Source organism: Magnolia sinica, chromosome 4 (assembly GCF_029962835.1).
Source record: "Magnolia sinica isolate HGM2019 chromosome 4, MsV1, whole genome shotgun sequence".
Lineage (NCBI taxonomy): Eukaryota > Viridiplantae > Streptophyta > Magnoliopsida > Magnoliales > Magnoliaceae > Magnolia > Magnolia sinica.
Genome location: NC_080576.1, coordinates 100599333 through 100614781, shown reverse-complemented (window position 1 = coordinate 100614781; position 15449 = coordinate 100599333). Strand labels below are relative to the sequence as shown.

The following is a 15449-nucleotide window of genomic DNA, read 5'->3' as shown; positions in this document are numbered from 1 at the left end:
TTGTTTGCTCTTTTTTTTGGTTCTCTTTAGCTTTCTTTCCTGTTCACTTTAAAATATATGCTTGATTAGGAAAGGAGGTGTGAACTGGTCTGGCCCATGTACATGAGAGTTGGGCTATTAGTCAGGTTGCGGTCTGGTCTGCTCATATGGTGGGTCTGCAGCCATGTAGGAAATCAACTGTTAAAATCAACAGTTGAAATGATTAGCAGCCTGCATTCGTGGAATTAAGGGCTGTGTTTTCGGTAACATGAGAAATGCATCCCCCCTAAAACTTGATTGATTGAATTTCATGAGAGGAATAGAAGCCCTACACCTTAGTTCTACACATTGGGTCAGTTGCCCACTGTCATATGCAGTGTTTTTTTCTTTTTTTTTTTCTTTTTCTTTTTCTTTTCGTTGGGGAGCTATGACTTACATCAAAGAGTTTTGCTAGTCCTACTTCTGTCCTGTTATCCATTCTGAGATGTTATTGTTTGGTCTGATTTTTCATCAACTTTCTAACACAGCCATAGATTTTAATTGAAAAAATTAGGAGAAATCTTTCTGTCACTCTCTAGCCACGTGGCTATATATTTTATTTCTGTGACTGTTTAGCTGAGATGTGCGAGAGAACTATGGTTTTGGAAACAGCAACTCGGGATACTACTCCCGTTGGTATGTGGCCTGCCAATGCTGCGGAGGTTCCAGAGCATAGAATCCTCTGTCGTGCAGCTACTGTATGAGAGGTGAGTTAGAGGGGAAAGATATTCTTACTCTATTTCCCGTAGCTGTCATAGAGGTCACCCCAAATCTTGTTTGGTGCGCGTACTTTGAGGTTGAAATATCAAGTCTTTACTGTGATTCAGGTGTAATCGGGGTGAAATGTCCTTTTGACTCTTTTTAAAGACTGGACGGTCACAGGTGTCACAAATATGTTGCTGGGCTGTTAATCAGTTCGAACACTAAAATCACATTAATAGAATGATATGAACTATTCAAACATTGGCCATATAAATGGATAGTTGTGAGTTGCTCGTTCATGATCCTTGCGTTTGTGGCCCACCTGAGGCTCGGGATTCCTTCATTTTTGGCCAACATTTGGGATATTAAAGCCGATTTAATTAATCAAATTTAAGGTCCTATAAATATATTAAAGAATTCCAATGTATTTCACATACAAGCTCCCAAATGAACTCGTTAGTTTGCTGGCTTTGGATAACTAGCATGCTAGTGTTGGTAGAGATCAACTTGGACATGGATCTTATAAATTGGAACCTACATATTTAGTAAAAATTTAAAACATCAGAACACGGAGGGATCCTGGCTAACTCAACTAGGAAAGAGACGTGGAGAATCTTAGATGGGCAGCCCTTAATTCTTCCCGAGAGGAATTGTAGGTGTTATTAACAATTGTGCCTTTGGCATCTTGCTAACTCAACTGCTAGATATCTTAATTAAGCTTACACTCCTTATGGAGGCCCTCATCAAATTACTTATTTTAAAATTTAATGGAAATGAAAACATGAAAATAAAAACACCTACTGAAAATAAAAAGATCTTTATATGTCATCTAATAAAAAAGGATACTTAGAATTAGAGAACTGAAAGTAAGAGAACAACAATAATAATAATGGGTGAAGGGAATCTTGGATCAGATTCACAAAAATGACAAAAAGATCTTGAAAAGATTGTGCAATCCCACATTAGATAACGTCAAAAGAATGATCAATGTCAGTGAGGAAATGAAATTCAGGGTTTATCCTGAAAATATGTTTGCCTTTTCAATTGAGATGGATGATCGTTTGAATGAAAAAGAATGATCAATGCTATTCAGGTATACTGTCTCCTGCTTTGGCGGACAAATGCAGAGGAAATTGCTGCATCTTTTGTTCAAAGATGAGAAATACATATTATATTCGACAGTACAAAAAATATACAGTGGAACAATATAAAGAAAGAACACGATAATCTCCTTACACATGGAAATCCAATTCAAATAAATACACGTGTTGTCATTGGAAGCTTGTATTTCAAATACTAGCATTCTGAATCAAGGTGATTGGGAATAAATTGATTCTGAATCCCTCATGCGTATTTAGCAACTTGTATTAGAAATCCCTGTAGTTAAAAAATATTTATGCATTGAATTTTTTAAATTTGTTTATAAGAGTTTGAATTTAATTACTAAATCAACTTTAATATCCCAATGATATGATATAATGATTGTAACAAACCTATTGTAGATTTTGAATACCCTCCAATCCACGCTTACAAGCTACCTTCGATCAAAATAAATACCTCTAACACGTAAGCTAAAAAAATAAAGCAGTTTCAATGCCACTGAATGCCGCTGCCCCAACCTTCTTGGGCTCACGAGTTTTGATTAAGCTGATATTTGTATTTTACCTTCATCCCAGGGGGAATCACCGTATGAACGGATTGGATGAGCTATAAAAATCTGGGCCCAGGAAGGTTTCATGGTGGGCATTTTCATCCCCACTATTTGTGGAATGGCCCACTTGAGTTTTAGATCTGCCTCATCTGTGGATCATGTCCTTAACATCAGCTGGAACGACGGATGGACGGAGTAGATATAACGACGTGGATGGCATAGTGGGCCCTGTAGAGCTTTTGGTTACACGGTTGTAGGAAATTCGCGTCCAATTAGCCTTTCGTATAATTTGAAATTTGAATATGTGTGTCCACTTGCATGATCGGTTTGGTTCGATCTCTGAGACAAGACATCGGTGGAAATGGCCTGATGAGCGGCACTTGTATCACACGTGTGTGCCTCGGATCCACGTGCGGGCACTTAACAAGCATTCCTCAACCCCACGGAAGATCAAAGCGCTGCAAAACACTTCCCGTACCGCCCGAAAAACAGCAAACATGGAAAATACACCTCCCGTTGGGCCATCCACAGCGTCTCTGAGGTGGGCCATCCTCCGCCGGGCGTTCATCTCTCCTCGTCTTTCTTCTTCCCGATCAGGTACTCCCTCTTCCTGCAATTCTCAATATTCGATTCTATCGATTCCATTTCAGGCTTTTGACGAGTCTTTCAGCTTTTGGATGCTAACAGTTTATATTGTGATATTTTAGTTTCAGTAAAGTGGAATTTCAATGTTGGGTTGTGTGGAGGATAGCTCCAAAGTGATTACATTCGTTTTAAGATGGATTTGAAACAAAAACAATCTCGATATGGTCAGGGAGCTGTGGTAGAATCCCGGTTCTTTGTACTTATTATGGTGTGAGTTCACCTATGATCAACAATGACCATTGGATATGAGGAATCGACTGTAGGTTGCAGATGACTCAAAAATGACCATGATTGGATAATCAGATCTGTAATATTAAGGGCATGCGGAATGGATGGTAATGTTAAAATGATCTTAACCGTCCATTTTTCAGGCCCTCATGTGTATGGCTGTGATCACCTGGGAATGGTGATATTGACGCGAAGTGCATCCCATGTTGCCCCTCCTATCCAATGCTCAATGATCAACTGATCATAGCTTGGCCCACTTGGGTGACGCATATAAATTCCATTACATACATTTCCGGACATATATAGTCGTGGATTGTGTGAGTTGGCTTGATTAGGAGAAGTAATTTTATGGTTAGGCTTTTGGTTTTAGTGTGGTTAAGTCTTCAATTAGGGTTAGCAATGGTTAGCATATTTTTGTTATAGAGCATAGATGTCTTACGACCTATAATCAACAAGAAAAATAATAAGAGTTTTGGCCTTTTTTTTTTTTGATATGGCCTAGGGTTCTATCAATTGGTATCAAAGCTGTCTTCCCCTTTTGTTGATGGTACCACAAACTGGAGAAGCGGTATTGAAAATTCCATCCGAAAGCATTTATGTCCATGATCAAGTGATGATCATCAATCCATTGAGGGAGATGAGCCAACACAAGTGATGGTTGCCCTCACATGGGTTTCCAAGGTGGTGGGTCTATAGTAAGCTGACAGTCAATCTGACATAAAGCCATGGCCTAGTTCAATGTCCATTTTGGACTTCATATGCAAATCTTGGAAAGGAAATGGTTGTACAGGCTTGGTTGATCAATATATAATTTTTGAATTTGAAGGAAGATTTTGAAGGCAAAACAACTCTAAAAAGAATCAACAAGATTCTTGATGATCAGATGATTTTGTTGGTGCAAGTGCATCTTCTGAGTTATGGGTGATACAATTTCATAGTTTTAGTGGATGGACTGGACTACTTGGGTGATGATTGGCCTGAGTTCTCACGGGCATTGTGCACCTGATTTGGGTCCCCTGAAAATGTAGACACCGGAGGAGCCCTTTCCATGTTGTGTCAAACAGTATCTATACTTGAATGATCTTTCAAAAAGTATCTATACTCGAATGCCTAAACATCTCTAGCGGTATGCCATTCACACTAAAAGGTTTCCCAAACCCATTTGCATTGGGCTTGAAAGATGCGATTCGTGTAGAAATCCAGATCTTGCATCCAACATCTTTGATCCAATCTTTGGAATTGGGCAGACTTTAAGAGGAGGCCGTACAAGTGAGTGTGTATGGTAAGGGCCCATCCTAGACTGATTGTCAAGTTGCCAGTCACAGAGGTTCCTCTGCCAGCAAGATGGTCTTGCCTGTTGAGATGGTAGAAGGGATAAGGGGGTTACTTTTTAATTGTGATGAGAGATTCCTTCAGGGCAACCAATGTAAGACCCAACTTGTGATTTTGGAGGGTTTCAACAGCCATGCTCAGGGGTACATGGGGTGGTGGGTTAATGAATTGCTGTGGGAGTCACAGGATCCACTATTTGAGAGGTTCTGAACCTGCAAACCTTGAACCATGGGTTGACTTGTATAAACAATGGACCTAAATATACTCTACCTATCCTTGGGTTGAGGACCATATAATTGTCTATGAACTAAATCCATAAAAGCATGCTTGTTTAAGTGTTTGTATTCAGGAATGCTCATCTGGTCAACTAATCTCTATATCACAGTCATCATGGAAATTCTTTCATATTTTATATCTAATTTGACATGTTATTTGTTAAACAGTATCTCGTTTTATCTGCTTTTTCTTAATTGCAAGCTACTGCATGCTTCAGCTTTACAATTAAATATGTGGCGCTCATCCTGATAATGATATGAGATGCTTTGCAGATCGTATATCTCAAATGGATATAAAGTCAATTTCTCGGAAGGCAGCATGTGGCTTTAACCTAATTCCATGCCATGTCCTAAATGGGCCTGCAATAGAAGAAACTTCGCTGAAAGTAAAAGATTTGGATGGTCATAGAGATGCTTGTATGTGCTATGTGTTACCAATGGGCAGGACTACAAGACTTGTTTTGATGTAAGTTTGACATTTATTATTCTTGGATTTTCTTGTGTCTTTGTCATGTAGAATAATTCTAGAAATACGCTACGGGAGGAAGGGAACATTGATTGGGGTTGAAGGGCCTGAAAAGAGGATGAGAGGAAGACCTGAAAGGACTTGGATCGGGATGGTGAGAAGGGACATGAACGGGGATATGGCCTTCAGATAGGATTGATTGACGAAATGGGATTGGTAAAGCTGAACCCAAATAGTTGGGACAAGGCTATGATTATAAATTTATAATAACTTCCAGTTTGTGGGATAGAATAAGATGGCATACATGTTTTTATTTCTGCTATATTTGCTTCTCGCAATGTTTTATTTATTTAGAATTTACCTCATATCCTCTTCAAATATACAGAAGTATCTGGACTATCAATTGTTTTTTACATTATCGGAAATTTCTTTTGAAGAGTCTTTACATGGTTCTTAATTGGTTAAGCTTTCTGTTTTTCCTTAAGTGCCTCATCCTTTAGAGCAATGTTTCAAAACTTTGTACTTAATTGAGTTAATCAAGACTAGTGTTTAGAGTATTGGTGTCTTTACAGGTATCGATGACTGGGGATATAGAAACATGTATTTGGTATCGTCGATAACTCAGAAAAATATCATCTTCTGAGGGAAACATTGGGGAGATGTAGGGAAAAAGTTGGAATTATTTAGTGAAACTTTATGAGATGTTAAAAGACACATGTTTATCGTGTAGGAACTAAAATATTGTAAAAAACAACTATATAATAAATTTCCATTTTATAGGGGCCTAAACGAAATGTTGTGAAAAAAAAAAGAGAGCATAAAATAAATATATAAAATTTATAGTCAATTAATAAATCTGCCAATACTCATTCTTGTATAAAATTTCCACATTAATTAACAGTAAAAACATTTTCAAATATAAAAACGGAGAAATTAGGATTTCTACAATTTCCCCCATTTTCCACTTAAAAATGTTGATCTTTTTGCCACAAATCCATGTAAATGCATGAGAATCATGCATAGACATGAATTTCCATTGCAATCCATGCTAACATTTTTAAAAAAAGAAGGAGAAGAAGTTTCTATGGATTTTTTGTCAGCTTCCAACCCATCTCAACTTCGAATCAAGATTTCTCCCACAAATTCAAATTTTAATTTAATACAAATCAAGATTGATTGAAATCACCTAAAAAAAGGGAGTTTTATTGGGTTTCTGATTTTTTTTTTTTTCTTTGTGGATTTACACCTATTTACGGATGTTTTCCTAGTATCGGCGATATTATTGATAGTTTCACTGATTCCAGGGAACTTTTATAAGGGCCCGCTTGGATTGACTCGAAAACATAGGAAAGGAAATAATGTTTCTTGGGAATCCTTATTTCCAGGAAACTGTGAGAAAGGAAACATTATTTTCCTTGTTTGTTTTTCAACAGGATTTTCCTAAAAATTTAGTATATATTTCCACATTTGTTATTTGGCAAATTTTTTTTTTCTTAAACAAAAATTGTAGGTAGTCACTAGCATGGGCCAGATTAGCATATATAGAACATATGGGATGCTTGAAGATGGATAGTGGCACATGTGGCATGCATAGCATATGTGCGCACTTGAAGCCAATATGTGGCACGTGGTACATATGAGGTGCTTGAAGCTATACACGGTGGGACATGTGGCATGAGACATGCATTGGCACATTTGGCATGTGGGCACTTGAAGCTAGATGGCTGCACTTGTGCATAATGGCACCATTGGCACATTGGCCATATTTAAAGTGATTGAAGATAGATGATCGCACATGTGACACATGTGGCACATTGGCATGTGGAGTGCTTTGCACATGTAACGCTCAAGATAAGATGAACAGTGGTACATGTGGCACTAGCACATGTGGGGCACAAGAGATGGATGGTGACACAGGTGGCACATTAGCACATGTGGGACGCTTTACATGTGGGGTGCAAGAGAAGATGGACGGTGGCACCAATGTTCGAGTTATCAGTATCACTACAAATTTCGTTGGCTGTGGATACTAAAACAATACTATTAGAATTGGAAATGCGGGGAAACATGGGGAAAACAATGGAATTTTTTAGTGAAACTTTAGGAGATGCTATATATATATATATATATATATATATATATATATATATATATATTTGCATATTTAGGAATTAAAAAATTGCAAAAAGAATGCATACATAATAAGTTTCCATTTAATGGCAGCCTAAAAGCATGTGCTATCATAACAGATCAGTCTAATAGTAACAAAAATGAGTTTATATAATACAAATGCAGGTACTATATAATAACTAGGACATGTAAAAGTCAATGAACTCAAACATGCATCCATTCATGATCTATATAATACAAATGTAGGTACCATTCATGATCTATATAATACAAATGTAGGTACCATTCATGATCTATCCATCCATCCATGCATGCATACATATACACACATACAAACATGCATTTCATCATACAACCATGCGCCCATAAAAAAATTGAAATGAAATTTTTTAGTAAACAAAATTTTGGCAATATCGATACATTGGTGATATTATTGAAATATCGCCAATAGAAGCAATACCTGGAATTTATGCAGTCGAAAATATTGGCAATTCAAGTGACGCCTGAAATTTACATAGTTGAAAATATTGGAGATACATTGGCAATACTCAACGATATATCGCCGATACCTGGAATTTCTGATACTACTAGTATTATTGGTATCTTTGCCAATTCATCGGTATCTCCGAGCTGGAGATACGGATAATATCGGGGATACTCTGAATAATGGGTGGCACATGTGGCATAGTGGCACGTGTGGGCATAACCAACGATGGACAATGTCTCATTTGGCATATGTGGAACATGTGAGGCAATTGAAGATGGATGGTGGCACATTTAGGCTTAACCCTTAAGAAACCCGTTTTCCTTCTATCATGGGAAAATGCCTTTCTTAGGAGTGGAAGTGGGGACATAACTTCGTTTATTTTCAAACATGGAAAGTGAAAAATGGTGTTTCTCGCAAATTACCACAAAGAAAGGCTTGACAAACAACAAAAAGTGAGTTTCATAGGAAACGATGTTTACTTTCCTTTTCTTTCCATGAACCCAAATAGGCCCTAAGAGATTCTTTTCAAAATATCATTCGTATTGATAATATCACCAACTATTATCGAAAATATTGGTGATATTTGGAAAATTTTGAAATGCTTGCAGTTTCGGTGTTGCTAACCTGTCAATATTGATAATGTCGACGATATTATCGATCATATCGCAAATATTTGAAACATTGATCAGGACCATTTTTGGTCTCAAAATATCTTTTGTTTCAAGTATTTATTAGAAACTTAGTGAGTCAATGGCTGATTCCACTGCTTTTTTAATTGAGTTGATTAAGGACTAGTCTAGCATTGCGTGCTTTACGGCATCAACTGTTCTCAAAATTTCCTTTTGTGGTAGCATACAGTAATTACACTAAAGTGCAAGTGGGGTGCTACCTTGTTGGCATGCGAGTGGTGTTGGTAATCATGCATTGGTGGTTTCCCCACTACTTTGTGTAAACCAACCACTTGTGCATGACCTTTGATGTGGTGGGTGCTTGCTTAACAGTTTGCCTTACAGCTACCCCTCCATGCCCCTAGTTTGCTCGCTCGCCCTTGGGTGTGGCTGTAATAGTTTGGCCAGTAGTCAGTGCTGGGTGGGACTATGTTGGCATGTGAGCAGTGTCAATTTGGGCCTCTGCAGGGTCGGTTTCAATAGCCTAGTTAAAGAGGAGGGTTCACGTCTGGTGGTGGTGGGTAGTCAAATTTAAAACTTCTGCATATGTACAATATAAAAGCGAATCCCAAATTGCTGGAAGGGCTAAGATGATGAAATGCAATTATGCTGATGGTGTTAGTGTGGATGATGATGATGGTGGCGAGGATGATGATGGTTATGTGCATGTTTAACTTCTTGGATAAGGTTCATGAATATTTATCTTAGTACCAACATAGCAGTTTGTTTGTCTTGGTACAAGTGTGTCAGTTACTAATTCATAATGGTACTTTGGTTAGGTAAGTGATCCCTGTGAAAAGTAAACATTGTATGCAAAAAATGCCTACTTACAAGTTACAACTTAATGTCTCGTATAGACAGTAACTGAACATATTTTGCTTGCAATTAGTTTCTAATTACATTGGTATTTCTTTGCAGCCAAAGAGGAGAGAACCATGTCAACCTCAATGATTTTGAGATTTGTAGCATATATGACATTGACAACACAGGGCTTGTTTGTAAGTAATACTCATGGAAGATTTTTGTATTGTGTTTATGCAATATGCGAAGGCTGTGCTTATACTGTTATTATTGCTTCCAAGCTCTAGGTCCCTTTATTCTTTTATTACCATGCCAAGTCGAGATGGATGATATGAATGATATGAAATTTGTGTAGGAGATTCACTTAGAGTATGTTGTATGGTTGCTAGAATCTTGTAATAAATGTATTGTTCTTGCTTTGAGATCTCACTTTTCAAACAGTATGTTTGGCTAGTTTATGGCGACATTCAATCACCTCTGTTGGAATAGATGTCATTCCTGCAAGTTGTATAATACCATCGTTTCAGATGTCTTTGGCTTCACCCTGAACTGACAGCAAATAACCAATCAGTGCATCAAAAGCTCCATAGCTAAAAAAAGAAGCTCCAGAGCTGATGGGGAAGGACTGGTTTATCCCTTTGCACGGGTTCCCAAATTGCACGGTCCCATATTGGGCCCCACCTTGTGGCAATTCTGCATCTCACAAACCCCACCATGTGGGCCATCTCACCCCAGCGTGGAGATACGGTGCATCTTTGGAATCATACCAAGATGTGGGTGGCCAACTCAACCCGGTATGGAAATACGGTGCATCCTTGGAATCATACCAAGATGACTCTGCATCATCCACCCACACAGGAGGAGAATCGAACACTGGGGTCCCGCTCTAATATCATTTTTGATTGTGGACAACCGATCAGTGCACCAAAAGCTCTAGGCTGATGGGGAAGGATTGATTTATCCCTATATATAGACCCTCTTAGACAAACCCAGGCGAGACCTCCCTGTGGGCAACCCTTGCTTCGCATGGGTCCCTGAATCGCACGGTCTCACAGTGGGCCCCACCTGTTGGCCATTTTGTATCTCACAGACCCCACCTCGTAGGCCACTCCACCCCAGTGTTGAGATACGGTGCATCATCGGAATCACACCAAGATGCCCCTGCATCATGAACTGCTATGAGTAATTATAGGATCCTCGAGCAAAGGGTATGCTTAGTATGGTAAGGTTTTCAGTTTGTAGAAGTAGTATCCATGGTGTAGTCATTTAGACCATTGGTCTTTGGGTCCCATTAAGGATAGACCATGCCCTGAAAAGTCTCATACCAAGGCTACATCAGAAGTTCCTTGGCACCGACCTTGGGCTGTTTCTAGTTGATTGTGAACTATTGTTGCATCTCCTATTAACCATCTATTTGCAGGATGCTAGTTTAGGTTAGGATTGTCCTATTGAGGAAATTTTCTGCATATAATCCATCCGTGGTGAGTTGCAACTTGGCCTGGTTTGGTCAGGTTGAGCATCAAGCTGAGCACAACCTGACCTCGAGAAGACCCAAACCGCAACCTGACCCAACCCGAATTCCAGCCTGAGGTGCCCAACCCAAATTCCTCTGTGCTCAACCCAACCCGACCCAACCAGACCTCAACCTGATCCCCGTACATGTGATTATTTCCAACTGACCTAACCCGACCTGAAGTTTCTCAACCTGAATTCAACCTGTACTCAAATTGGTTTGGCATTTTCCAACCTGAACCCAACCAAGGACCTTGAAGACCTGGCCCAACCTGAATCAGGTTGGGTCAATTGGGTTTGGGTTGATAGGAACCCAAGTTGCAATTACAACAGAAGGTTGGATCACTAAACCATGTGTTCTGCAGCTCCAGCTTGTACAAATTGAAATCCTGAATATCCTGTTCATCTCCTCTGCTCAAGGATCATATGATTCCTTGTTGATATATATATATATGTGTGTGTGTGTGTGTGCGCGCGCGCGCGCAGATTCCTCGTTGTAAATTACCTTGCACTATATGACATTCGTGAAACTTAGAACTGAATTACATATTCTTTGAATATAACTTTCTTTTGGCATGCAGGTCGTTGGCCGTCAGAGGATGTCCTTGCCTATTTTTGCCTGACTCATGCAGACATGTTCAGGTTTATTATATTTTATTTTAAACTCATCGTTTTCAGTCTTGATGAACATGTTTCTGCTGGTGAATGTTGAAAGTGTGCTTTTATCTTTTATCTTTGGTTCCTGCTTTTCCTTGAGAGGACTGTATCGCTAATACATTCTATTCAATGTTTAATTGTTGAATGTGGTGCTTTTCAATTTCATCCAGGTCAAAAAGAGTCCTTGAACTTGGATCAGGGTATGGATTAGCTGGGTTAACTATTGCAACAAATACAGATGCCGTTGAGGTTGTAATATCTGATGGGAATCCTCAAGTTGTTGATTGTATCCTTTCAATTATGTGATGCTATGTGTTAATTTGGGCATTATAAAATTTTTGGATCAAATTATAGTGTTTCATTTGGGCCAATCATTTTGTATAGCTTGGGCCCACCTTTCACTAATCTGCTGGTGGGTCCCAAGAATATGGGTGCTGGGTGCATAATATCCTCTATCGAGAATTTCCAGCCATCTGATGAGTGGAATTTTTGCTGTTAGATACAGCCATCTGGGTGCATAATATTTTCTTTTAAACCATCTATTTGCAGGTCAATTTGGACAGCAAGGATTTTTCCGTGGTGGAATTTTGTGCAACACTCACCCTTGGTGGGGTCAACCAGATGAATGGTAAGGATCAATAGAAGGTGCGAACCACCTTTATGGAGTGCTTGCCCTAATTAAAATGTCAGCAATTCAGGCGAACATGGTATATTTCCTAACTAAAGAGATGAGATGGTACTAAATATTTTATGCTGACATAACTGTTAGAAAAACCGTTTTTACTTTTTCAGGATTGTTTTTAAAATCATGGATAAAGAAGACATGATGTTATTTGGATGAATCTTGACAGAGAATGTTTAATGTACTGACGTCTTTCACATGACTGCTTTAATTTGTTTGTTAGCCTGTTCTGATAAGGGCACCATTAGAAAATGGAACTTCTTTGTCAAGAAACATAGAGACAATGACCACTGAGTAATTGCAGTTTAGTAACTTCTTTCAGTAAGTCCTTTGCCAAATAGAATAGTACAAGATGCCTTCTCTTTCTGTAAAATGAAATAATCTCCGCTGAACTTATGACAACTATAAAAGGCTCCTTAGGGCTTATTTGCTTTAGTATTTTTGTTAGCCACATTTATGTACTGGACCCTCCCAAGAGACTATTCTAGTGGCTTGGCCAATTTTGGTTCTTCTTGTAGATCAAAAGGTTTGGACATAAAGTGTAAGAACTATAGAGAATTTTGGAGAATGGTAGAAGCATGTCAACTAGTACAAAGATCTCTGGAAGTGTCTAACGTTTTCTGGTGGGTTCTTGTAAAGAGAGTGATGTAGAATTTTCTAGAAGGTTTCTAGAGTATTCTTATCTATTGGGTGATCGCCGCATGGCTTCGTCCTAGCCATTGATGTAAAGTAGCTAGAAGGTTCCCAAGCCTTTATATGGGGGAGGGGTCTTCATTTGGGAGGATCTCAAAAGCTATAAGCATTCTTGAGTTCTAGGGCAATTCATGCCTTCTTCCTTCAAGTCTCTCTTGTGTGCTCTCTTGTTTCTCAAGTTAATGTAACAAATACTTAGATGGTTGGCTGATCCACCCACAAAGGGGTTGTGAGTGGAATGTAGCATGGTTGGGGAAGCACTTATGCCATGACAAGTAGTATAAAACAAGGTTATGAAGGGGTTCATGACTGCTTGTGGGATAAGAGAGACGATGCTGTCTGTGGTAACCGAACAACAAAGTGGTTCGTGGGAATGATGGTGATGGTTGCAACATGCATAGGAAGGAGAAGTCTTGTGATGTGATGGTGGCTATGGAGACATGACTTGCACAGTTGGATATTATCGTGGGTGCTGGGCAAGAATGGTTTGAGTTGAGGGGCAGTGACATGGAAGGCCTTGAGAGAAGGCTCAAGGAACCTAAAGGGGAGATATTGGGCGTCTTCAACAAGCTGGTTGACACTCAACATTGAGAGAGGGAAGGCTTCTAGGCTATGATGCTGAAGATCTTCACCATGCTATGAGAACAAATTGAGCAGATGTGGGGTGATTGGGCCCTATGGAAAAGGGTTATGCAACATGATTATGGCTATAGGGGAGGCATCTAAGGTATGGATCCCTAACCCTAGGTTGGATGCTTCCCCTAGGATGTTTAATGGATCTAGGGATGCTAGGGAACTGGACAACCTGCTATGGCAGTTGGAGCATTATTTTGAGTTCATTTGTTGGTGTGGATTGTGGTGATGTACCCCATTGACATAGCAACTCTACTGCGGTGGGGGTATCATTTAGACATGGAGTGATGTATATGTAATATTGATCCTTGGGAGGACTTCAAAAGGAAGGTTAAGAAGCAATTCTACCTCGAGAATGTTTTGTATTTGGTGTGGTGGAATTTGAAGCAGTTGAAGCATATAGGTTCCATTTGCGAGTATGTCAAGGAATTCTCAATTCTTACACTAAATACTCCCAACATGCCCAAAAGGAACTACTCTTCAGTTTCTTTGGAGTACAACATTTGGCTTGGTAGGAATTGCAACGACAGGGCATGCATGACCTTATGACAGCCAAGTAGCAGAATTATTGATAGAGATCACAAGGAGTGACTTGTGAAAGTCAAGATCTCCTTGGGATGGTCATGACAAGGAAGACTCGACCGCAATGATGGATCTTGCAAGCCACTAAGTGGCAATGACAAATGGGACATTGTCCAAGCCACAAGAGATAAAATGCTTTTTTTACAATGGGCCTCATCTAGCTAGGGAGTGCTCCAACAGACAGACCCTCATGACTCTTGTAGCAAAGCCAAATAAAAAGAGGATGAAGGGAATATGGCATTATATTTGGGTTCGATAAGTCCTTAATGCTATGAAGGGGTAGGCACAAGAGCTAGGGGAGGAGTTCAAGTTGCTTCATTTGTGATGGCGATCATAGGGCTAGGTAGTGTCCACAAAGGGAAGCCCTTGAACTCTATCCAAGGATTAGGATTTGGAACGCACCCCAAGCCACTTGAATGAGAACTAATGTACATATACGTATATGTAAATGTGAAGCCATGCAAGCGATGGTGGACACGGGTGTAACTCATACCTTCGTCTTCTATGAGGAGGCAAAAAGGAATGGGTCTAACATTGGTGGACTTAGGTAGGATCAAGGCGGTCGCCTTAAAAGCTAAACCCATTCATGGTGCGGCAATGGATGTGGAGCTACTCATAGGTGGGTGGTTGACAAGGCAATTCTCCCCACCATTATGTTGGACAACTTGAAAATCATCTTGCGCATGACTTCCCAAACAAAGTGACAAAAATTCTAATGTTCTTGAGTTGTTTTGCATTGTGGATGAGGCTCCCATACATGGTCTTTGTAGAGCACAACCGGAAGGTTGAGGTTGGGTCGGTCTCGTCCTTGTAGTTGATCGATGGTTCAAGCAAGATGAGGCAATGCATATTGCAACTTGAGTACATTGTGCCACTAAAAGGCTCAAGGACAAAGGTTCCTCGACAAGAGCATCAACACAATAAGTGGGGGAGATATTCACGGATTAGACATTTCCAAGAGGCTATTCTAGTGACTTCGCCATTTTTGGCTCTCTTGTAGATGATGCGGTTTGTATATAGTGTGTAGAGGATTATAGAGAATGGTAAGGGCATGTAGACTACTGGGGGATTTGAAAGTTTTAAGGGCTACTTTGGAAGCTTGTATTGGAATGCATTGGAATCCAAATCACAATTACATTAGAATAAGGTGATTTTAAATCCTCAATTGTGTTTGGCAGCTTGTAATTGGAATGCATTGGAATCCAAAAACTATGTTTGGATGCATATAATTGGAATTCATTGGAAGTTTTAGTATATTCACAGGAAATTGAATTTGATTAACTAAAT

At 39.4% G+C, this 15449-nt stretch overlaps 1 protein-coding gene across 8 annotated transcripts in view; it reads left to right on the top strand.

Annotated features, from left to right (window-relative positions):
* The first annotated feature begins 125 nt into the window (after positions 1-125).
* Positions 126-15449, top strand: part of LOC131243517 (calmodulin-lysine N-methyltransferase) — a 30696-nt gene continuing 15372 nt past the window's right edge. For all 8 annotated transcript variants that reach the window (XR_009170105.1, XR_009170103.1, XM_058242916.1 and 5 more), the window contains exons 1-5: positions 126-2968; positions 5125-5317; positions 9521-9600; positions 11497-11557; positions 11743-11858. Coding sequence is in view for 6 of the 8 variants with exons in the window: in XM_058242916.1 (XP_058098899.1) it covers positions 2674-2968; positions 5125-5317; positions 9521-9600; positions 11497-11557; positions 11743-11858 (745 nt within the window). In the remaining 2 variants the exon portion in view is untranslated. The remainder of the gene's footprint in view (positions 2969-5124; positions 5318-9520; positions 9601-11496; positions 11558-11742; positions 11859-15449) is intronic.